The 24,112-nt window shown below is 38.0% G+C and overlaps 1 protein-coding gene across 2 annotated transcripts in view; it reads left to right on the top strand.

The window, feature by feature from the left end:
* The first annotated feature begins 589 nt into the window (after positions 1-589).
* Positions 590-24,112, top strand: part of Ubxn4 (UBX domain protein 4) — a 38,478-nt gene continuing 14,955 nt past the window's right edge. The window contains exons 1-6 of one of the 2 annotated variants that reach the window (XM_077802443.1): positions 590-760; positions 9,560-9,662; positions 12,335-12,363; positions 13,070-13,188; positions 14,348-14,525; positions 20,430-20,523. In XM_077802443.1, the coding sequence (XP_077658569.1) occupies positions 679-760; positions 9,560-9,662; positions 12,335-12,363; positions 13,070-13,188; positions 14,348-14,525; positions 20,430-20,523 (605 nt within the window). In that variant the 5' untranslated portion in view covers positions 590-678. Of the gene's footprint in view, positions 761-962; positions 1,399-9,559; positions 9,663-12,334; positions 12,364-13,069; positions 13,189-14,347; positions 14,526-20,429; positions 20,524-24,112 lie in introns of those variants that run through there. The other variant, XM_077802444.1, reaches the window with a different exon arrangement.

The raw sequence follows: 24,112 nt of genomic DNA on the forward strand, positions 1-24,112 counted from the left end.
GTCGTCAGGCGCATGGACTATATATTACAAAAAGTGATTGTCGGAGTTTTTATCTTTTTTTCACAAGGTCGGGCTAAATTCAAAAGAAACCAAAGCCTTGGAATGGATCCCTATAAATTTCATTTTATCTCATGTGGGGACGACTATCTTCACATTTAAGGGCTCAATGAAGCCGAGGATAGAATAGTCTGGTCAGAGTGACACACTTCTTTGCTTCCTTCTCCCTCTTCACAGATCTGTAGAGGCGCTCACTACTTCCCCTTTCGTGGTGCCTCGGAAACCACAAACACGCCTAAGACTACAATTCCCGCCATGCCTCAACTGCCAGCGACGCCGACTTTCCGTAGCGGTTAGTCATCCTTCTCACTGCCTCTTTCCACTTCCCGGATGGCAAAGCCTGAGGTATATCGGGCGCGCGCACGCACTGACTTGCCAACGAGACACGGCGCTTGGGCGCTGCGCCGACGGCGGCGTGACGCGAGCGCTCCTTGCCACGCGCGCGCCTGCGCGCGTCCCAGGGGCCGCTGACGGGAGTGCGCGTTTGTGAGGAGCGGGAGGCGGGGGGCCGGGCCAGCTGAGGCTGCGGGGGCCGCGGGGCCCGACGAAGGGGGAGGGCGGGGCCAGCTCCAGTACTGCTGTGACTACAAACGGAGCGAGTTCCTGGGCCCGAGGGGAGCGATGCTGTGGTTCCAGGGCGCCATTCCCGCCGCCATCGCGTCGGCTAAGAGGAGCGGCGCGGTCTTCGTGGTGTTTGTGGCAGGTGAGGTGGGGGGAGGGTTCGAGATGCGACTGGGACACCCCCCCTCGGGCCTACTTTCGCCCTCTGCTCTGCCTCAGGCGCGGGTCTTTCCTCCTGGATACACTGGCACTGCTCGGCTTACGCAGCCTGACATCCCGCGCCCAGGCACAGCTGCAGCCCCGCCTCCAGGTTCCCCCAGGCGCCCAGCTCTTGGACCCTAGGCGTCCCTAGTCTTTCCTCAGTGCCCCGAGAGGCCCGGGCGGCCTCTCAGCGCCTCCGCGGTCCGTTTGGGATGCAGCAGGCCCGCCTCTCCGCTCGCCTCTCCAGGCACCGAGGCGGGAGGCACCGTCTGGGCCTGGCCCCTAAAGCACTCTGAGCCCCGCCGAAACCTCCCTGCACTCGGCCAGGCGACGCGAGAGCGAGGCCCTCAGCCCCCAGCTGCGCTCGTCCCCGCCGAGGCTCTCACCCGCGCCTCTCGAGGAGCCGACGCGGGCGGACCCCCAAAGCCCCCATCCCGCGCCCCTCCGAGTCCCTGGGTCCCTCATCGGAATGCTTGGACGCCCTTCAGTTCCCCTGTGCAGGTCGGGGTGAGAACAGGCCGTAGGCAAGTGATTGGGATCCTAATTAGTAATGGACTGAGGAAGAAAGCTGTGTCATCGGTAAGCAACAAAGAGAAACCACCTGATGTTCACGGTTGCTGGGGTTACTGTGTTAACACCTGAAACGCAAACTTTTGAGCTTGGTAGAGGTTTAAAAAAATTTTAATGATAGTGCTGAGGGGGTGGTCTAACTACTTTATTGCAAGTTGATTTTTAGAATTTTTTTGTATTTCACATTTGGTTTAAAAGAAGTACTAATGAAATCTGTGGTTCTTCCCACTGTTTTCCTAGCCTAAAATTAACAAGAGTTTTCTAGAACATGTACTAATTAATTTACCATATGTTGCGCACTGTGTTATTTTGCTCCATATGCTTCTGTTTTATCACTGAAATTTTGTAGATTTACAGTAAACCGCCTGCCGCTGTGGTTTTGCGCATTGTCATTCCTTAGACCAGTATTTGTAACCACTGTTAATTTGAGGTATATTTCTTCAACTACTTGTTTTGTAACGGTTTAGTGGTAACTTTCCTAATATCTCTTAGTAGTTCTTAGACCTTTATTCCTTGAGATATAGAGCATGTTGCTGAAAATGAATTTTAGCATTAAATTTGGAATATTAATTGTTTCGTTGTGCTAAATTTTTATTGCTGTTAATTAGAAGAGCTGAATAGTTTTTATTGGCTGTCAGTTCTGGGGTTATATTTTTCATAAATTACTGCTATAATGCAGTTGGGAAAAACATGGGTAAAAATGAAGTGAAATTATTTTTAAATTGTTTTTCACATAAAATCTCAATTGATCCTTGTGGTAGGTAAAATCTCAATTGATCCACTGTTTTATAGATGAGGAACTTGGGTCCACAGGCATAAAGTGGCTTATATCAGTGTCACACACGTGAAAATTTTACATCTTTTTGATTTTTTTAATTTTTAGCTGTGGATGAACACAATACCTTTATTTTATTTGTTTATATTTTTATGTGGTGCTGAGGATCAAACCCAATGCCTCACATTTGCTAGGCAAGCACTCTACACTGAGCCCCAAATTTACATCTTATTTGTTAACTTCAAAAAAAAGTGTGCCCTACCCCCAAAATGGGATTGAACCCAGAGGCATTCTATCACCAGCTACATCCTCACCATTTTTTTTAAATTTATTTTTTAGTTGTAATTGGACACATATTTTATTTTATTTATTTTTATGTGGTGCTGAGGATTGAACCCAAGGCTTTACATATGCTAGGTGAGCTCTTTATGGCTGAGCCACAATCCCAGCCCCAGCCCTAGCCCTTTTTATTTTGAGACAGGATTTTGCTAAGTTGCCTAGGCTGACTTCAGTCCTCCTGTCTCAGCCTCAAAGGTATTTGGGATTACAGGCCTGTGCCACAGTGCCCAGCACCTTTTGTTTAAGACAAAAAACTGAACAGGTATAGGTTGTTTAATAATTTAAACTGGTGTAGAAATGAAATCTAGGTCTATGGTAGTCATATTTTTTAACAGAAAATAATTGGTGATGTCTAAACATTCCTAAAAGACATTCTTGAGGTAGTTAATTTGAAAAAAGAAGAAATATTAATAATTATTTTTTTTAGTGTTAGTCATGAAACCCAGGGCCTCCTGCACACTGAGCAAGTGTTCTAACACTGAGTGACATCCTTAGCCCAAAATGCTAGATTTGATTAACAAATATTTAGAAACCCAAAGACTATTGTAAGTCTTTGGAATAAAGTTATGGGTTTTGATACTGATGAGCAGGTATTACATGGATTGAGAATATTAACAACTCTGTTGAATGTAGGAAGATTGTTGACAAGATCTGTCTCTTGATCTGTTCCAAAATATAGTTAGCTTTTCTAGAGTTTTACTGTTAATCCCCAATACTAAGTAGGATTAGTGTTACTCTAGGAATATGTAGATACTGTGTACTCATAAAACTGCAACACTTTCAGATTGCGTAGAGTGTTGTTCATAACTTTGAACAATATATCCAGAACTGCCATGATTTTCTTAGGTTTGAGACCCACAACAATAAGATAGCAATGTAATAAAATATCCTTATGGTTAGAAGGAGTGATCTCAAGAGTATACTTTGGTTCATAGAACTATTCAAGTGGGAGACATTTTAGGTGAGTTGTTTTTATTTAATGAAATTTTTTTTTTTTTTTTTTTTTTTTGGTATTTTTAGACTGGGTTTTGCTATATTGCCCAGGCAGGCCTCCAACTCTTGGTCTCAAATGATGTTCCTGCTCAGCCGCCCAATATTTAAGATTATAGGCATGTACTTCCTGGCTTTATCTAATGAAATTTAAAAATTTCATTACAGATAGATAGAATGCCTTTATTTTATTTGCTTATTTTTATGTGGTGCTAAGAGTTGAACCTAGTGCCTCACATAGGCTAGGCAAGCACTCTGCCACTGAGCTACAACCCCTATCCTCTAATGAAATTTTCATGGATGAATTAAAGAATGTTGTACAGTCCATGTTAGGAAACTAGAACGATAATTGCTACTTTAGCCAGCAAATTAATAAGGATTTTCAGTTGTAACTATTTAAATTGAAAGAGGTAAGGCAAGATAATTTGGTTTTGTTGCAGTAATCCAGCAAGGAGTGTGGAGTGAAGGTATATTTCTATTCACTAACTGGTGTCCTGAGGCAGGCTTAAATTTGTTAATATCAGACACCACTTACTGTTTTTCATTTTGTTTGGGGGGTTTTGTTTGATTTTTGTTGTTTGTTAATATAGACCCTATTACTAAGTTTTAAGCAATTTGATCTCTTAGATTGGAAGGGCAGGCTATACAAAGGTGTGCAACTTGCTTCAGAATTTAAATGCCTTTGGATACTGCTAATACTATCAAGGATACATTGTTTTCTCCTAAAATCATAGGCCCATCTAACTTCATAGAGTGAAATAGAATAAGAAACTAAAGATAATAAAGTTGACAATTGGTTATTGCACTGGGTAGTAAGTATTAAAAAAAGGTCTGAGTTGAAAGTTTTATTCAACTTTCTGCCTCTGCTGTTGTGGCAGCTGTTGCCCCCAGAATGCTAGCAATGGGGTTGTGGAGTTTGGGATCCTGACCACATGGTACATTATAGGTGAGGGAACCTCACAAACACATCCATACTTCTAGCCACTTCTAGTGACATCCTCATTTAGCTCCCTCACAGTCGATTCTCAAGCCTAAAAGTATGTTTTTCTCTCTCTCAGCGTGAAATTTCTCAGTGGCCACTGTACATTCAGTTGGATAAATCATAAGTGTGGGAGTCGTCAGCTTTTTTTTTTTTAAGATTTTTTTAGTTGTTGATGGATGTTTTATTTATTTATAGTCAGTGCTGAGAATCAAATTCAGTACCTCACATATGCTAGGCAAGCACTTTACTACTGAGCCACAACCCCAGCCCTTGGGAGTCATCTTTGACTCTTTAACTCATCTTGTGCTCCCCATTGAACTGGCAGTCACAGTTCCTTAGGCCTTTCCATGCATATGTATTTCTTCTGGTTGGGGAACTCTGGTGCTTGACTTAGATTTTTTCTTTCTTTCTTTCTTTCTTTTTTTTTAAAAAAGAAATAATTTGACACAATACCTTTATTTTATTTATTTATTTTATGCTGAGGATTGAAGCCAGCAGGGCCTCACAGTTGTTAGATGAATCCTCTACCAGTGAGCCACAATCCCAGCCCAGATTTTTCATTCTTTAGGTCTTAACTTAAATGTTACCTTAGAAAAAGTTTCCCTGACAGTTGGAAAGAGGTCTCTTGTCATTTTCTTTTAGTTCTTTTTTTTTAATAGTATTTATTACTGTAAGCATTTATAGTTGTCCACTTGTTTAAATTTTTTTTTATACTGTTAGATTTTAAGCCCCAAAGAGAGCAGACAATTTCATTTTTTTGTTTGTTTTGTTTTTGGAGAGGTACCAGGGATTATACTCGGTCACTAGACCACTGAGCCACATCCCTAGCCCTATTTTGTATTTTATTTAGAGACAGGGTCTCACTGACAGAGTCTCACTGAATTGCTTAGCCTAGCCCCCTGCTGTTGCTGGGGCTGGCTTTGAACTTGTGATCCTCCTGCCTCAACCCCCTGAGCCACAGGAATTACAGGCATGTGCTACCATGCCTGGCTAATATTTAGCCTTAATACTTAACAAACTGTTAATATTGGTTCTTTTTGGTAAATAGAATCAGGTAAAATATGAAGAAGGAACTTTTAAATGTTTTTGACATTTAGATTATTGGCTTGTTTATTTAAGACTGTACATTAGAGTAAGATTCCTACTGTGCCAGAAGTTTAGCTATTCATTTTGTTGAATACTTATTGAGTGCTTACTATATGCTGAGTATTTACTATATGCTAAGTTCTCTTTTAGGGATTTGAATTTATAACATGGAAAATAATTTTTACTTTTGTGGAACTTTCTTGCTAGAGGAAAAGGATAATAAACAGTAAATGTAAAACACATAGTATATTAGAAAATGATAGGTAATACTGGAAAAAAAAAGATAAGAGAGCTTTGCAAGTATCTGAGGACATAATTTGTAGGTGGAAATTACAGAAGACTTTACTGAGTAGGTGATATTTGAGCGGAGAGGTAAAGAGAATTCAGAGTTAACCATGTAGATATTTGGGGAAGAAAATTCAAAGCAGCTGATCGAAGACCAGAAATCTGGAGTGTCTTTTGTATTTGAGAATAGAAAAGAAAGGAATAACAAGAAAGCAAATGGGGGCTGGGGATGTGGCTCATATGCGGTATTGCGCTCGCCTGGCATGCGCGCGGCCCGGGTTCGATCCTCAGCACCACATACAAACAAAGATGTTGTGTCCACTGAAAACTAAAAAATAAATATTAAAATTCTCTTTCTCTTTAAAAAAAAAAAGAAAGAAAATGGGAAATGAATTCAGAGAGGTAAATTAGAAGTTCCATGTGTAGAGCCGATGGCCCTTATAAAGACTTTGGCTTTTACTTTGGGAAAAATGGGGAGTTATTGTACAAATTTGAGAAAGGGATGATATAATCTTTCTTTGTAAAGAAAGTTGCTATGTTAATAGACTCAGCAGGGAGACCAGTTAGGAAGCTATTTTAGCTGAAATGTGTAGCTTGGATTAGGGTGGTACTGTGGAAGTGGTAAGAAATAGTTACATTCCAAGTATATTTTGGAGATGGTCAACTGGAGTCAAGGACAACTAAAGTTGATTTGTTTTGTTTTTGTTTTTTTCACTTTATTTTTAAAAAATTTTAATTATATATGACAACAGAATGCATTACAATTCATATTACACATAAAGAGCACAATTTTTTATATCTTTGGTTGTACACAAAGTAGAATCACATCCTTCATGTCTACATATAGGTACTTAGGATAATGATGACCATCATATTCCACCCTCTTTCCTAGCCCTTTGTCCCCTCCCTCCCCTTTGTCCTATCTATAGAGTTCTTTTAATCCTCCCATCCTCCATCCTGCCCCACAGCATGTTATGAATCCTTAAATCAGAGACATCCTTCAGCATTTGTTTTTTTTTTGGGGGGGGGGTTGGTTTATTTCACTTAGCATTATATTCTCTGCTTCCATCCATTTACCTGCACATTTTATTCTCTTTTAATGCTGAATAATATTCCACTATGTATAATTTTCTTTAAAATATTTATTTTTTAGTTTTAGGTGGACACGATATCTTTATTTTTATGTGGTGCTGAGAATCGAACCCAGTGCCTCACACATGCTAGGCAAGCGCGCTACCACTTGAGCCACATCCCCAGCCCCTTCCACTATGTATATGTACCACATTTTCTTTATCCATTCATCCACTGAAGGGCATCTAGGTTGGTTCCACAGTTTGGCTATTGTGAATTGTGCTGCTGTATATAAACATTGATGTGGCTGTGTCCCTGTGTTACCCTTGAGGAGTCCTTGCTTCTCCAATGTTGAAGTATAATACCAGAGAAGCACACCGAGGCAAGTTTATTTATTTTTTATTTTTTTTTTAACAGAGAGAGAGAGAGAGTTTTTTTTAATATTTATTTTTCAGTTTTCGGCAGATACAACATCTTTCTTTGTATGTGGTGCTGAGGATCGAACCCAGGCCGCACGCATGTCAGGCAAGCGGACTACCACTTGAGCCATATCCCCGGCCCCTGAGGCAAATTTAGAGTGGAAAGTGGAGGCTTTATTAAAGGACATTAGAAAAGACTTCTCCCGGAGGAAGAAGGAGACCCAGGAGGTGGAAGCCATAGAAGGGCGATGTCTTCCCCTTTTTATAGCTAAGGGGTCTACATCTAGTTTCCCCTCATTCCCATCCTTGGTTCTGTTATCTTTCAGTGATGGAATGTAGATGGAAAGGCGGGAAGGGTGGGGCACAGGTGGGCCAAAGGAGTAATCTGGGCTGGAAGGACTTTTGTGTTAGCATCTTCAAGTTTGCTGGGAGCTGTTTCATTAAAATTTCTTTGGGATGGGCTCTGGGCCTTGGGGACATTAACATTCCAAGAATTGTTCTGCTTTTCCCAGACTTCATTCTCAACATGGCCTTCATTTTCGGTTTGACCCGAGTTACCTAACTACACTAACTACCTATCTTTAAATCTGGCTTCATCTGTAGTATGTTGTTTTTAAGTTCTTTGGGTATAGACCAAGGGGTGGGATAGCTGGGTCAAATGGTGGTTCCATTCCCAGTTTTCCAAGGATTCTCCATATGCAACAAAATGAAATTAAACCCCTGTCTCTCACCGTGCACAAAACTCAATTCAAAGTGGATCAAAGACTTAGGAATTAAACCAGAGACACTCTATCTATTAAAAGAAAAAATAGGCCCAAATCTCCATCATGTTGGTCTAGGCCCCAACTTCCTTAATAAGACTGCTATTGCACAAGAATGAATATCAAGAATCAATAAATGGGATGGATTCAAACTAAAAAGCTTCTTCTCAGCAAAAGGAATAATAATCAGTGAGGTGAATAGAGAGCCTACTAATTGGGAACAAGTTCTTACCACACGCACATCAGATAGAGTTCTAATCTCTACAGAATATAAAGAACTAAAAAAAATATAAAGAATATATAAAAAACCAAAAAAAACAAATAACCCAACCAATAAGTGAGCCAAGGAACCGAACAGACTTCTCAGAAGATATACAATCAACCAATAAATATATGAAAAAATATTCATCTCTAGCAATTAGAGAAATGCAAATCAAAACTACCCTAAAATTTCATCTCACTCCAGTCAGAATGGCAGCTATTAAGAATACAAATAACAATAAGTGTTAGCAAGGATTTGGGGAAAAGGACACACTCATACATTGATGGTGGGACTGCAAATTGGTGCAGCCAATATGGAAAGCATGGGAGCTGGGAATGTGGCTCAAGCGGTAGTGCACTCGCCTGGCATGCTCACGGCCCAGGTTCAATCCTCAGCACCACATACAAAGATGTGTTCGCCGAAAACTAAAAAATAAAAATAAAAAAATTCTCAAAAAAAAAAATACGGAAAGCAGTATGAAGAATCCTTGGAAAACTGGGAATGTTTTGTTGTTTTTACATACATGGTAGGCAATTATCTACCACCGAGTTATATCCCCAGACCTGTTTGTTTTGTTTTGTTGAGTTGTCCAGGCCGACCTCTGACTCTTGGGTTAAGCAGTGCTCCTGTCTCAGCCTCCCAAGTGTCTGGGACTTCAGGCACCTACCACTATGCCCAGTTTAACTAAGGTTTTTGGCCTCAGGACTGAAAGGATGGAGTTACCATAAACAGATACCTGAGATAGGGAAGGCAAAGGGTAGATTGAATTAGGGAAGGAGGTGCATACTGGAAGAAAGCAGTTTATAAAAATGAGTAGGTAAGGGCTAGGGTTTGTGGCTCCGTGATAAAATGCTTGCCTATCACACGTGAGGCACTGGATTCAATATCCAGCACCACATTTAAAAAAAAAAAAAAAACTAGACTAAAGAAAATAAAGGTATAAGGTTAAAAAATATGAGTAGGTAAATATTCTCAACATATAAGTCAGCAGTGGATTTCTGTGTGGGTGGTGCTGGGGATTGAATTTAGGGCCTTGTGCGTGCTAGGCAAATGCTTTACCACTGAGTTGTATCATCAGCCCTTGATGGATTTTTACATATGATATTATATTTTATTTGAAGTTATAGTTTTCCAGAAAAAATAATTCGGACTCAGCAAATCTTGGCTGTATATTTTAAGAATTCTTAAAATGTTTTACAGGCGATGATGAGCAGTCTACAGAGATGGCTGCAAGTTGGGAAGATGAGAAAGTGACAGAAGCATCTTCAAACAGTTTTGTTGCTATTAAAATCGATACCAAAAGGTTTGCTTATGCTTTAATATTTTCACTTCTTTTATTTGATAATTGTGGTCTTTTGTTGTGATTCAGGAATGTTACTCTTGGACTATAAGAATGCTGATGTCATGTTTGTAGGTATCTAAGGCATAGGGAGAACTGAAATTCTAATGGTTTTTTTTTTTTTTTCCAAATTCATTATTGCATCTAGCTGAAAAAAAATCTCAGGTTTTTCAAGTTTACTGAGCAGCCATGTAACATGTAGCAGGAATACAAAAGAATTGTGGTCTCTAGCTTCCAAGAACTTGGAACTAAGTGTAAGCCATATATTGAATATACCTCTGCAAGTGAGTGATCTCTCTTCACTTTCTTGGAACCTATTTTTGGGGATGGAGCTATTTAATTCCAAAGGGATAGGGACATTTATAGATCCTTCATAATACAAAATATCCACAAGTGTGTGCCACCACCCCAGGCATCCAATATGCTTTTTTTTTTTTTAAACATTTTTTAGTTGTAGGTGGACACAATTCCCTTATTTATTTATTTTTTTAATGTGGTACTGAGGATCGAACCCAGTGCCTCACGCATGCTTAGGTGAGCACTCTTCCTCTGAGCCACAACCCCAGGCCAACCATATGCTTTTGAAAGAAATCATAGTCATCACATCACTTTATCTATAAATGTGTCTGAAGGATAACAGTGCTTAATTTTTTAAACTTAACTGTGATACTTCAGAAACAAACTCATAATTATTTAATTTTATTAATAATCATTGTTTAAATTTTCAACTTTCTTATCAAAGTCTAGTTTTATTAATTGATGTATCATAGTTCTTTTGATTCAGGATCATTTGGATCTTTCTGAAGTCTTTTAGTCTGTTGACTTCTCCTTCACCTCTTTTTACTTTGTAATTTGTTTTGAAAAAATAAATCATTTATTCTGTACAGTTACTCTATTCCTTAGTTCTTCTGTCCCCTGTTTTCTATAAATTGGTAGATAGATTCGATTCGTCCTCCCCCCTTTAAGATCACTTTTTAGATAGTGCTATAATACCTTGTTATCTTTCTGTGTGATGTTAGAAGTCAATAGTGATCACTACCTAGGAAGAGTAACTCATTAGCAATTACACAGTGGTATTCCTCCCTTTTGATATTGATAATATCAGAATAAATAATGTGTTTAAAAATCACAAGATAAAAATGTTTAACTCAACTTATGGGCTTTTAAACTTTTTTATTTAGAAATTTTCCACATTGAGGCTGGGGTTGTGGCCCAGCGTTAGAGTGCTTGCCTCACGTGTGTGAAACACTGGGTTCAATCCTCAGCGCCACATACAAAAAGATGAATAAAATGAAGGTATTGTGTCCATGTACAACTAAAGGAAATATTTTTTAAAAATTTCTACATTAACAAAAATATTACAATTAAAACTATAGTATGGCCTGCCTTCTACAACAGTTCCCAAATTACTTTGTGTGTGTGTGTGTGTGGGTGCTGGGGATTGAACCCACATGCCTTGTGCATTCTACCAACTGAGCTATATCCCCAGCTCACCAAACTACATTTGTTGAGCTGTATTAATTTTTTAAATATTTATTTTTTAGTTGTAGTTGGACACAATACCTTTATTTATTTATTTTTATGTGGTGCTGAGGATCGAACCCAGGGCCTCGCACATGCTAGGTGAGCGCTCTACAGCTTAGCCACAACCCCAGTCCTGTACTAGGGTTTTTGTTTGTTTTGAGGAGGGGGGCAAGGGGATCAAACCTAGGGTCTTGCATGTGCTGGGCAAGTGCTATACCACTGAGTTATATTTCCATCCCTGTTTATTTGTAGTTGTAGATAGACAAAATACCTTTATTTTGTTTATTTTTATGTGGTGCTAAGGATCGAACCCAGTGCCTCACACATGCTAGCAAGTGCTCTGCCACTGAGCTACAGCCCCAGTCCCCTGTTGTGTTTTTTTTTGTTGTTCTTGTTATTGTTGTTGTTTATTTTTTTTTTGAAAACAGAATCAGTCAAATACATCGTATCATTTTATTTATATTGTCTATTGTCTTCCAAAAAGCACTCACGAATGGCAGGAAGAATATAAGGGTTTGTTGGAAATATGGAAGACATGAGAATTAATTCTTGGAATCAATCTACATTATTCTACATTAATTAATATCTTATTGGTGTTAGTCTTTCCCATTCCTAACCACCCAGTTCCCTTCTCTGGGGACAACCAAATTAAGAAAATTCTTCCCGTTTTTTTACAAAAATGGTGGCGTTCATCCACTTTTCTATACCTTTTTCCTTTTTGTGATTGTATAATTAATCAATTTTTATTGGTGGATATTTAGGTTTTTTGGAATCCTTTGTTGTTTCAGAATATTATGTTCATATGCACAAGTAAGTCATAATTCTATCTTGTTACAGGTTAAATTTTGTATTCAGGTATACTTGCTGCTGAAGACAAAAACTGAATAAATCCAGTTTTGTCGGTTATAAGAGCAAATGATTTTTTTTAATCTGAAAATTATAAGAAAAATAAACCCAAAAAAGTTTTATGAAATCAGAGTTACAATTTTTGCTTTCAGCCATTAATTTCAGAAAAAAGAGTTGTGACTGATACAATAAGTTTTATTAAAAAAACAGTTTTGGGAAATAGTTGCATTCATCTAGTGATTCTTCTCTTCCATTTTGTTTTACAGTGAAGCCTGCCTACAATTTTCACAAATTTGTATCCTTTCAATGAACAATTGGTTTTATATGATACTAACACAATTTACACATTTACCTTTCTTTTGGCTAATTCATAAAATTTAGTAATTGTGGTTTTTTTATTCAGAAAACCTTAAATTCTTAGTTGCAGAAACATATTACAAAGTGTCCTTTGAGATAATATATGTGTTTAATGGGAGAATACAGTTTGTTCTTTTAATGTGAGTATCTAAAAAGCCACATGGAACAATTTGGTTGAAATATTAGAAGTAGCTGTCAAGAGGCAGCTGGTAGGTAGATAGATAGATAGATAGATAGATAGATAGATAGATAGATATATTTAATCACAATGGAGAAGAATGGGGAGTATGTCTTCAATTATAGCCAGGTGCCGTGACACATGACTGTAATCCCAGCAATTTGGGAGGCTGAGGCAGGAGAATTCTAAGTTTGAGCTTATTAGCAACTTAAAGGCCCTGTTTTAAAATGAATTGGCATTTATCTCAGTGGTAAAACTCCCCTGGGGTTCAGTCCTCAGTATAAAAATAAGTAAATCATAAATCATTTTATTTACCACATACACTATAGTTATGGTAGTTGAAATTATTTTATAAACATGTTAGTGGATTGTATTATGAAATTCACAAAAATAAGTTGTTATCAGTAATGTTTCCAGAAATTATCCTTTTGTTTCACATGAATTGTTAGACTTAATTAAACCACAGATCCTGTAGTATGTGTTCCATCCAGTTTCTTTATTGGAGACAGTGGAATCCCTTTGGAAGTAATAGCTGGAAGTGTTTCTGCAGATGAACTCGTTACAAGAATTCACAAAGTCCGACAGGTGAGGAGGAATAGAACTGTTTTTTGCATAAATAGAGGAAATTGATCTTTTATCAAGAGTTTGACATTGGAATATTTTTAGAGACCCTCTGTATAAAGAATCTGCTATACTATTAAACTTAAAAAGTATTAAGACCATCTTCCTGAACTGTTCTTTTTGTTTTAAGAGGTGTTGTTTAACCCAAGTGTGGTGGTGTACACCTGTAATCTCAGCAACTCGGGAGGCTGAAGCAGGAGGATAGCAAGTTCAAAGCCAGCCTCAGCAACTTAGCAAGGCCCTAACAACTCAGTGAAACCTTGTCTCTAAAGAAAATAGTTTTTAAAAAAGGGCTGGGGGTGCTGGGGATGTGGCTCAAGCAGTAATGCGCTCACCTGGCATGCTCGGGTTGCTGGGTTCAATCCTCAGCACCACATGCAAATAAAATAAAGATGTTGTGTCCACCAAAAAACTAAAAAATAAATATTAAATATTTTTCTCTCTCTTAAAAAAAAAGGGGGGGGCTGGGGATGGGACTCGGTGGTTGAATATCCCTGGGTTCAATCCCTTCTACCAAAAAAAAAGTGGGTGAGGAGCTATTATGTTTCCCAGGCTGACTTAGAACTCCTGAGCTCAGGTGATCCTCTTGTTCCAACCTCCCAAGTAGCTGAGACTGCAGGCATGCACTGGCACGCCTGGCTACCTGGATTGGTTTTGAAAATAGCATTATGAAGATACAGATGCCTTTACCTAATACTTGAGTAACTTCTTATTCAGTTTTCTCTTTGCCCCGATCCTAACCACATAATGCATATCACCATTATTTTGTTGCAGGAGAGAGTTTTTATCATTAAAGCCCTGTTGTCTATATATTGCTTGACTGACTTAAGGCCTTTAAACTCAATTCCTTGTTTCTATCCACTTTGGGAAAGAGGCTAATAATATAAGCTTGTAACTTTTTCTTTGAATTTAATAACACCTTTTTATGCTCTTACCAACTTGTAATTGAATTCCATGATGTAATTTTGTCATATTTAGGATTATACATTTTAAATTTGTCTACTTATGAAAGTTTAGTACTTACCTCTAGTACAAATTGGCTTAACTCATATTTTAGTCTCATCTGCCAGGGTAAATTCAGATTTTTATATGCTATTTAAATTCCCATTTATTTTCTCCCTAGATGCACTCATTAAAAGGTGAAACATCAGTGGCAAATGGCAGCCAGTCAGAAAGTTCAATGTGTACTCCATCTGCCTCATTTGAACCTAATGACACATCTGAAAACTCCCAGTCTAGAAATACAGAGCTTTGTGAGACACCACCTACTTCTCCTGATACAAAGTCAGATGTTGCAACAGGTAATTTTTAGAATACCTTTTTGGGTATAATAGAAATATCCCTTCGCTGTATTTTAACGAGCATGGATTGGGCTGGGGCTGTAGTTTAGTGGCAGAGCACTTGCCTAGCATGCGTGGGGCACTGGGTTCGATCCTCAGCACCACAAAAAAATAAACAAGAGCATGGATTAATATTTTTAAAACTAAAGGGCTGGGACTGTAGCTTAATGGTAGAACACTTGCCTAACATGTATATATGTATATGTGTATATATATATATGTGTGTGTGTGTGTGTAATTATATGTATGTATAATTATATATGTAAATATATATACGTATATATACCTAAATATATGTGTATATATTTAGGTTTTATTATTGTTATATTTTATAATCTAGGAATTGTACCCAGAGGTGCTCTACATTCATCTACAACTCCAGTTCTTTTTTATTTTGAGACAGGGTCTTTCCAAGTTGCTGAGGCTAGCTTTGAACTCACCCTCAGCTTCCTAAGTAGCTGGTATTACAGGCATGTGCCACTGTGCCGGTTGACATTGTTTTTCTTTTTTTTATCTTCAACTTTAAATTTTAGAGTAGTCTTAATTATATCTGTGTCATGTAGTGGCAGAAGAAGATAGAGTATGTATCCTTCATTCTCAGGTACTCCATAGTAAATTCTGCTGCTGTGCTTATATAATTCAAGGAATGTCATTGTAACATTTTGCAGTTTTATAAATATCTCCCAGCCTAGAGAATTTTGAAAGATTCAAATGAACTAATTTATTTATAGTTGCTTTGGTAACATCTGAAATGCTGTACACGCTTAAAAGGGAAAAGTATTATTTTTTAATTAGAATAAAAAATATGAAACATCTATAGAAATAAAGGGTGACTACAAAAGGGTTGGTAGAAAAGGCAAAAGAGAAATTTTATATATTTGGAATTAGAGTTATATAGTATAAAAGCTTTGTATCAGGCAACATAAAGGTAGGTATATCATGAAGTTAGAATATCACTATCCTAACATATAATCCTACTCTAGCATCCAGGCAGATAATCATCCCCTCTATAGATGGGATTATGTTCTGATAGGCCAATCACAAGTTGAAAAACACTAAGTCCAAAGGACATTTAATATACTTAACCTATTGAGCACCATAACTTATCAATACAGTGGTTTACCTTCATTATCATTGACTGACTGGGAGCTATGGATTGATGTGTATTCTACTCAGCATAGACAATGTTGTTGTATATTACTAGCCCAGAAAAAGATCCAAATTTGAAGTGTGTTTTCTACTGAATGTGTGTGCTTTCACAGCATCAGGAAGTTGAAAAATCATTAAGTCAAACCATTCTCTGTATCTGAATGTTCAGTGATAGGAAGCTCATCCTTTCCTTGCTAAGAAGCCTATTCTATGTTTGAATAACTTTAGTTTAAAAAAAAAGTTCTAGGGCTGGGGTTGTGGCTCAGTGGTAGAGCGATCGCCTAACACATGCAGGGCCCTGGGTTTGATCCTTAGCACCATATAGCAATAACTAAATAAAATAAAGGTATTGTGTCTAACTATAACTAAAATATAAAAAATGTTTAAAAAGTTCTGTGATTGATGCCCTGTAGCTTCCCATTAACTTCAGTGCTGCTTTACGGAGGTTTTGATTTTTTTTTTTTTTTTTTTTTTTTTGTACTGTGAATTGAATTGAACCCAGAGGCACTCAGCCACTTAGCCATACCCATAGCCTTTTTTTTTTTTTTTTTTTAAGATGGACACAACACCTGCACCTATTTATTTTATTTATGTGGTGCTGAGGATCAAACCTAGTGCCTCATGCGTGCTAGGCAAACATTCTACCACTGAGCCACAACACTGGCCCCATAGCCCCCTTTTTTTAATATTTATTTTTTAGTCATAGGTGGATACAATATCTTTATTTTTATGTGGTGCTGAGGATCAAACCCAGTGCCTCACACATGGTAGCTGCAACCCCAGTGCCCCTGTAGCCCTTTTTTGTATTTAATGTATTTTCAGGGTCTCGCTGAGTTAGTTGATTAGGGCTTTGCTAAATTGCTGAGTCTGGCTTTGGACTTAGATCCTACTATCTCAGCCTCCCGAACCACTGGGATTACAGGCCTACACCAATGCACCTGGACCAATTTTGAATATTTGAAGAACAGCTATCAGTCTTATTTTGAGGTTTTACACCCACAGATCATTCAAATTTTGAATGCATACAGAACTGGGACACTCTGTTATGAAAATAGTTCATTTAGGTCTACAACAGAACAATTAATTTTTAAGTTTCTTAAATTCTTCATTCCATTTTGAGGATATGTGATTCCTCTGATATAATTTCCCTTCAGCCTGAAAATTTTCCTTTAGCATTTGGTATTGTGCAGGTCTTATCTAAAAATGTATCTTATTTTCATTCTGGAAAGATATTTTTGCTGAATATAAAAGTTGGAGTTCAGTTATTTTTCTGTATTTTTTTTTTTCCCCCTTTGGTACCGGGGATTGAACTCAGGGGCACTCAACCATTAAGTCACATACCCAGCCCTATTTTGTATTTTATTTAGAAACAGGGTCTCACTGAGTTGCTTAGCCACCTTACTTTTCGCTGAGGCTGGCTTTGATCCTCCTGCCTCAGCCTTCTGGGCTGATGGGATTACAGGCATGTGCTTACCACACCTAGCTAGTAAATTCCTTTTTATCATCACCTATCTGGGGCAATATTTATATTATGTCTTTTTTTAAATTAAGTTAATTTAATACATTGCTATTGGTTTAATAGGTCTTTAATATATTGATTCCTACTATTAGGCATTTTTTTCCTCTGGTTTCCTAAATTTGGACTTTGCTGCATCCCCATGTTATTATGTAAATATTTCTCTTTCCCTTTTGATTTCCTCTAAATTGGATAGTTAAAGCTACAGGCTGTATCAGATTCAAGTTCCCTTTTTAGTACTTTTTGTTAGGATTACTTTATAGGTGATGGTGTGTATTTCCATCAGGAGATATATTATACCTGATATTTCAGTTAACTCTAAACCAAAGTTAGAATTTCCCCTAATATATTTTCATTATGTTAGATGTTATCAGTTGTCTTAGCTTATAGAGTTTTCTTTTTCATTCCAGAACTTTTCATTCAGTGTTTATCAGTTAAAGAAATTTAACTTCCACCTACTTTTGTGTTACCCTAAAATTAGAGATAAATTCATTTATAAAATACTGAAAATAGAATTCTGATATATGATTAAAAATCTTCCTCTGTATGACATCTATCCATTTCCCTTTGATTATGGATCATAAATTCATGTAACTGAATTGCTATCCAGCACGTTCTATCCCCAGCTTGTTCATAAGTTTTTTTTTCAAAAGTTTTGTTAAATTTGTTGCTGCTGATAATTATGTCCTTGGCATTCATTTTATTTACTAAAAAGTTAATTTCCCATTGAACATTGCTGGCTGCCAGTGGTTACTACTACTTATCCAAAGATTATATTCAGTAGTGTGCTAGTAAATATTTAACAAAAGGTTCTGTGGAAGCTTAAAACCGTTACTTGTGGTATTTGATAATTTGCAAATATAGCTACTTCCACTATGGCTGATTGCCAGCTACCTAGAAGATGTACAGCCAGATGCAGTGGGGCATGCCTGTAATCCCAGTGAGTTGAGAGGCTGAGGCAGGCAGACCAAAAGTTCAAACCCAACCTCAGCAACTCAGCAAGGCTCTAAACCACTTGGCAAGACCCTGTCTCTAAGAAAATATATAAAAAAAAGGGCTGAAGATGTGGCTTGGTAGTTAAGTGCCCCTGGGTTCAATCCCTGGTACCAAAAAAATAAAAATGAGATGCACACCATTGGATTTACTTGGTGTAATATTAATTATATCTGTTGCTGCCTAGTAACTGAAGAGTTACTATATGCCAGTCTTAGTAGTTCTGAGCATTTTATTGTATTAATATATACTTTCTCATTACAAATGTGTGAAGTTATTATCTCCATTTTGCACATGAGACACAGAGAGATTAAATAACAGAAGTGACTTCACAAAACTTGCGTCCCAGTCATTGTTCTGTAGTTCTTTCTCTTCCAAAGATCATAACTGTCAAGAAAAAACAGGTTGGTGGCAAATGATAAGAAGGGACACAACAGGTTCTAAAAGGAAGTATGAGGCCATGACTATCTTCTAGAACAGGACAGGATCTTCTATCCTTTGGAAATCCTTAAGGAATACTAGTATAGGGCTGGGGATGTGGCTTAAGCAGTAGCGCGCTCGCCTGGAATGCGTGCGGCCCGGGTTCGATCCTCAGCACCACATACAAACAAAGATGTCGTGTCCACCGAGAACTGAAAAATAAACATTGAAAAATTCTTTCTTTCTCTCTCTCACTCTCTCATTTTTTTTTTTTTTTTTAGAGAGAGAGAGAATTTTTAATATTTATTTTTTAGTTCTCAGCGGACACAACATCTTTGTTGGTATGTGGTGCTGAGGATCGAACCTGAGCCGCATGCATGCCAGGCGAGCGTGCTACCGCTTCAGCCACATCTCCAGCCCTCACTCTCTCTTTAAAAAAAAAAGAAAAAAAAAAGAATACTAGTATAGATATAAAAAGACTCTCTAAAGAATCACTCCAGTCAACAGAAACAAATTTTTCAGACCAGTGTAGTCTAGAGTCATATAAGGATCATACTTAACTTCTAGAGTAACAGTATTCCACACCGTAGAGCCACGTGAGACTATTTTATTTAAAAATAAATACAGTTATACACTTAGTCCTTCACCAATAGTAGCTTGATTTCAAGTGTTCAGTAGCCACATATATCCAGTGGCTAATGTATTGGTCAGCTTAGATACCATATAGCACTGCTCTTGAGTGAAGCTTACCTCTGGCCGTGTATGCCTCCTGCAAAACTGATCTCTATTCATGTTTTATTCCTGACCTTTACTTTAGTGACCTTCAATCAGATAGTTGCCTTATTTCCATTTATACCTTATTTTATCCAGATCCAAACTTCAGGATTGATAATTATTACATACCTGCTATTCTTTTCTTAGGGGAAATGTTTAAGAAACAAGATTATTAACAGGTGTCATAACCCAGAAGGTTAAACTTTTAAAAATTGCATTAAGGGGCTGGGGATGTGGCTTAAGCGGTAGCGCACTTGCCTGGCATGCACGGGGTTGGATCCTCAGCACCACATAAAAAAAATAAAATAAAAAAATAAAGATGTTGTGTCCACCGAAAAACTAAAAAATAAATATTAAAAAATTCTCTCTTGGGCTGGGGATGTGGCTCAAGCCGTAGCGCACTCGCCTGGCATGCGTGCGTCCCAGGTTCCATCCTCAGCACCACATACAAGCAAAGATGTTGTGTCTGCCGAAAAACTAAAAAATAAATATTTATTTATTTATTTATTTATTTTCTCCTCTCTATTTTTTTTTTTCTTGAGAGAATTTTTTAAATATTTATTTATTTTTTTTAAGTTATTGGTGGACACAACATCTTTGTATGTGGTGCTGAGGATCGAACCTGGGCCGCACGCATGCCAGGCGAGCGCGCTACCGCTTGAGCCACATCCCCAGCCCCCCCCAAAATAAATATTTAATTTAAAAAAAGAATTTAAAAAAAAATTCTCTCTCTTTTTAAAAAAAAAAATTTACATTAAAGCCAGGTATGATGGCGCATGCCTGTAATCCTGTGGCTACTTGGGAGGCTGAGGCAGGAGCATTGCAAATTCAAAGTCAGCCTCAACAATTTAGACCCTGTTTTAAATAAAAAGGTGGGGGAATAGGGGAAAGCTGAGAGTATAAGTCAGTGGTAAAACAACTCTGAATAAGATCCTCAGTACCCTCCCCCCCAAATGAACAAAATTTTATAAGTTGCATTGAATGTTCTACTCTTTATTTCTTTTTTATTTAAGGAGGAGAAAATTCAGACCGTACTACTCCCTCTCAGGAGCCTAGTGGATGTTCAAATCCAAGACCTGCAGAGGACCTCACCGTCAGAGTGGAAAGGTTTGCTCTTATTTTTGCAAGTAGCACTTTGTTTTAAAAGGCAATGTTTTTCAGTTATTTCATTAATTTAAATAAAAGCTAGCTGGGCATGGTGGTGTAGACCTGTAATTTCAGCGGCTAGGGAGGCTGAGGCAGGAGGATCACGAGTTCAAAGCCAGCCTCAGCAATGGCTAGGCAACTGAGTGAAACCCTGTCTTTATATAAAATGCAAAAATATGGCTGGGGATGTGGCTCAGTGGTTGAGTGCCCTGAGTTCAATGTATAGTACCCCCCCCCAAAAAAAAAAGAAAGAAAGAAAAATATAAATATATACAAGCTAATATTTCACAAGTGAAGTTTTAGAATTTTGGGATAAAATTTTTGATTGCCTGACCTTTGTATTTATAAAGTTTACATTCTAAGAGAGAAGACATGTGTATCTGAAATTATCAGTCAGCTGTTTGTCTGATCATTTGAAGAATTCCTTTTTCACTGGTGATTTGGTATGTGTGTTTCCATCTGTCATTTCCTTTTTCTCTATGTCATTAGCTCCAGATGGGCAAAAACTTCAGCTCATTTTATGACTGTCTGGAATTTGTATTCTGCATAAGTGCTAATATATACTGTGTCATTTTCTGTTGGTTGGTCTAATAAGCAGACACAAATTTCTGATTCTAATTTTTTTTTTTTTTTGGTAGTTGTAGATGGACAGCAATGCCTTTATTTTATTTGTTTCATTTTTATGTGGTGCTAAGGATTGAACCCAGTGCCTCACACATGCTAGGCAAGTGCTTCACCTCTGAGCCACAGCCCAAATTGTAGTTTTTTATGGTATGATATGGGGACGAGAGAGAGCCCACGCAATATGATTATGGGTTAATGAGTATGCAGAAAATTATTATTATTTTTATTTATGACAGTGGAATGCATTACAATTCTTATTATACATATAGATCCATATCTCTGGTTATATACAAAGTATATTCACACCAATTTGTGTCTTCATACATGTACTTTGGATAATAATGATCATCACATTCCACCATCATTTATAACCCCATGCCTTCTCCCTTCCCCTCCAACCCCTCTGTTCCTCCCAGGCTTCCTATCCCTCTCCCACTGTGAATTAGCCTCCTTATATCAAAGAAAATATTTGGCATTTGGATTTTTGGGATTGGCTGACTTCACTTAGCATTATCTTCTCTAACTCCATCCATTTACCTGCAAAGGCCATGATTTTATTCTCTCAGAAATATTTTTAATCCTGGCTTAAAACCATTAAATGTTATATGGATGTTTAAAAATTCTTCAGATGGATCTGGGAATGTAGCTCAGTTTTAGAGTTCTTGCCTGTGTACACAAGTACCTGGATTCAATTCCGAGTGCCTGTGTGCGCGCGCGCACACACACACACACACACACACACACACACCCCTTACGGGAATTTATTTTCTTGTTGACATCAATACTTTGGGGAGGGCTGGGGTTGTGGCTCAGTGGTAGAGCAAGTGCGAGGCCCTGGGTTCGATCCTCAGCATCACATAAATAAAATAAAGGTATTATGTCCCAACTACAGCTAAAAAATAAATATTAAAAAAAATACTTTGGGGAAAGTGTTTGAAATGATCAGTGATATCGAATCTGAGTTCACTCATGACTTGGTGAAGATTAGCTTCTTCTTTTTTTAGCTGCTTCTTTTTCTTTTTGAGTACCAGGGATTGAACTTGGGGGCAACTCGACCACTGAGCCACATCCCCAGCCCTGTTTTGTATTTTATTAGAGACAGGTTCTTACTGTGTTTCTTAGCATCTCGCTAAATTGCTGAGGCTGGCTTTGAACTCACGATCCTTCCACCTCCCGAGCTGCTGCACCACACTGCGTCCAGCCTAGCTTCATTTTTTAACAAAACCTACATTCTGATTGTTACTGGAGTTGTGTTAGGTAATAAGTAAAAACCTGGCTGGATCTCTCAAGGTCGTGAGAAAAGAGTGTAAATTTGGAAGAATAGCAGCAGAGACCCCCATGTTCTCAGAGGTTTATTCTCTTCTGTTTCTGGTTTGCTAATACCAGACCAACCATTTTGCACCCTGACTTGCACCACCTTGGAGTGAAGTGAAAACTGAAAATCTGAAAAAGGGTTTGAAGACTTGAGGCAAAGGTTAAAAACAGGTTGGGTGGGTATCCCTTTATTGTGGAGGTAGGATCAAATGTTATTAGTTGCAGTGGATAAGAGAAGTTTCTGTTGTTGTTTGTTAATATTATGTCAGCTGGTGTCTGCCTGTATGGTTCTGCAAATGGAATTCAATATGCCATTTCAAATTAGGAAAAGTTCTTATACATAAACACACTGTTCGTGTGTTATATTTCACAAATTGATATAAAGACACTTCAGGACATATTCCAAATTATTTGTACTATTATCCATGAAAGAACTACTATGTAGCAGTGTCCCTGTAGCATGCTCTTTTTAGGTCTTTGGGGAATAGCTGGGTCAAATGGTGGTTCCATTCCCAGCTTTCCAAGAAATCTCCATACTGCTTTCCAAATTGGCTGCACCAATTTGCAGTCCCACCAACAATGAACAAGTGTACCCTTTTCCCCACATCCTTGCCAGCACTTGTTGTTGTTTGACTTCATAATGGCTGCCAATCTTACTGGAGTGAGATGGTATCTTAGGGTGGTTTTGATTTGCATTTCTCTGACTGCTAGCGATGGTGAGCATTTTTTCATGTACTTGTTGATTGATTGTATGTCCTCCTCTGAGAAGTGTCTGTTCAGGTCCTTGGCCCATTTGTTGATTGGGTTATTTGTTATCTTATTGTCTAATTTTTTGAGTTCTTTGTATACTCTGGATATTAGGGCTCTATCTGAAGTGTGAGGAGTAAAGATTTGTTCCCAGGATGTAGGCTCCCTATTTACCTCTCTTATTGTTTCTTTTGCTGAGAAAAAACTTTTTAGTTTGAGTAAGTCCCATTTGTTGATTCTAGTTATTAACTCTTGTGCTATGGGTGTCCTATTGAGGAATTTGGAGCCCGACCCCACAGTATGTAGATCGTAGCCAACTTTTTCTTCTATCAGACGTCGTGTCTCTGATTTGATATATCAAGCTCCTTGATCCATTTTGAGTTAACTTTTGTGCATGGCGAGAGAAAAGGATTCAGTTTCATTTTGTTGCATATGGATTTCCAGTTTTCCCAGCACCATTTGTTGAAGATGCTATCCTTCCATAGCAGCACAATTCACAATAGCAAGACTGGAACCAACCTAGATGCCCTTCAATAGACGAATGGATAAAAAAAAAATGTGGCATTTATACACAATGGAGTATTACTCTGCATTAAAAAATGACAAAATCATAGAATTTGGAGGGAAATGGATGGCATTAGAGCAGATTATGCTAAGTGAAGCTAGCCAATCCCTAAAAAACAAATGCCAAATGTCTTCTTTGATATAAGAAGAGTAACTAAGAACAGAGTAGGGACGAAGAGCATGAGAAGAAGATTAACATTAAACAGGGATGAGAGGTGGGAGGGAAAGGGAGAGAGAAGGGAAATTGCATGGAAATGGAAGGAGACCCTCAGGGTTATACAAAATTACATACAAGAGGAAG

The sequence above is a fragment of the Urocitellus parryii genome, chromosome 1 (assembly GCF_045843805.1).
Source record: "Urocitellus parryii isolate mUroPar1 chromosome 1, mUroPar1.hap1, whole genome shotgun sequence".
Taxonomy (NCBI): domain Eukaryota; kingdom Metazoa; phylum Chordata; class Mammalia; order Rodentia; family Sciuridae; genus Urocitellus; species Urocitellus parryii.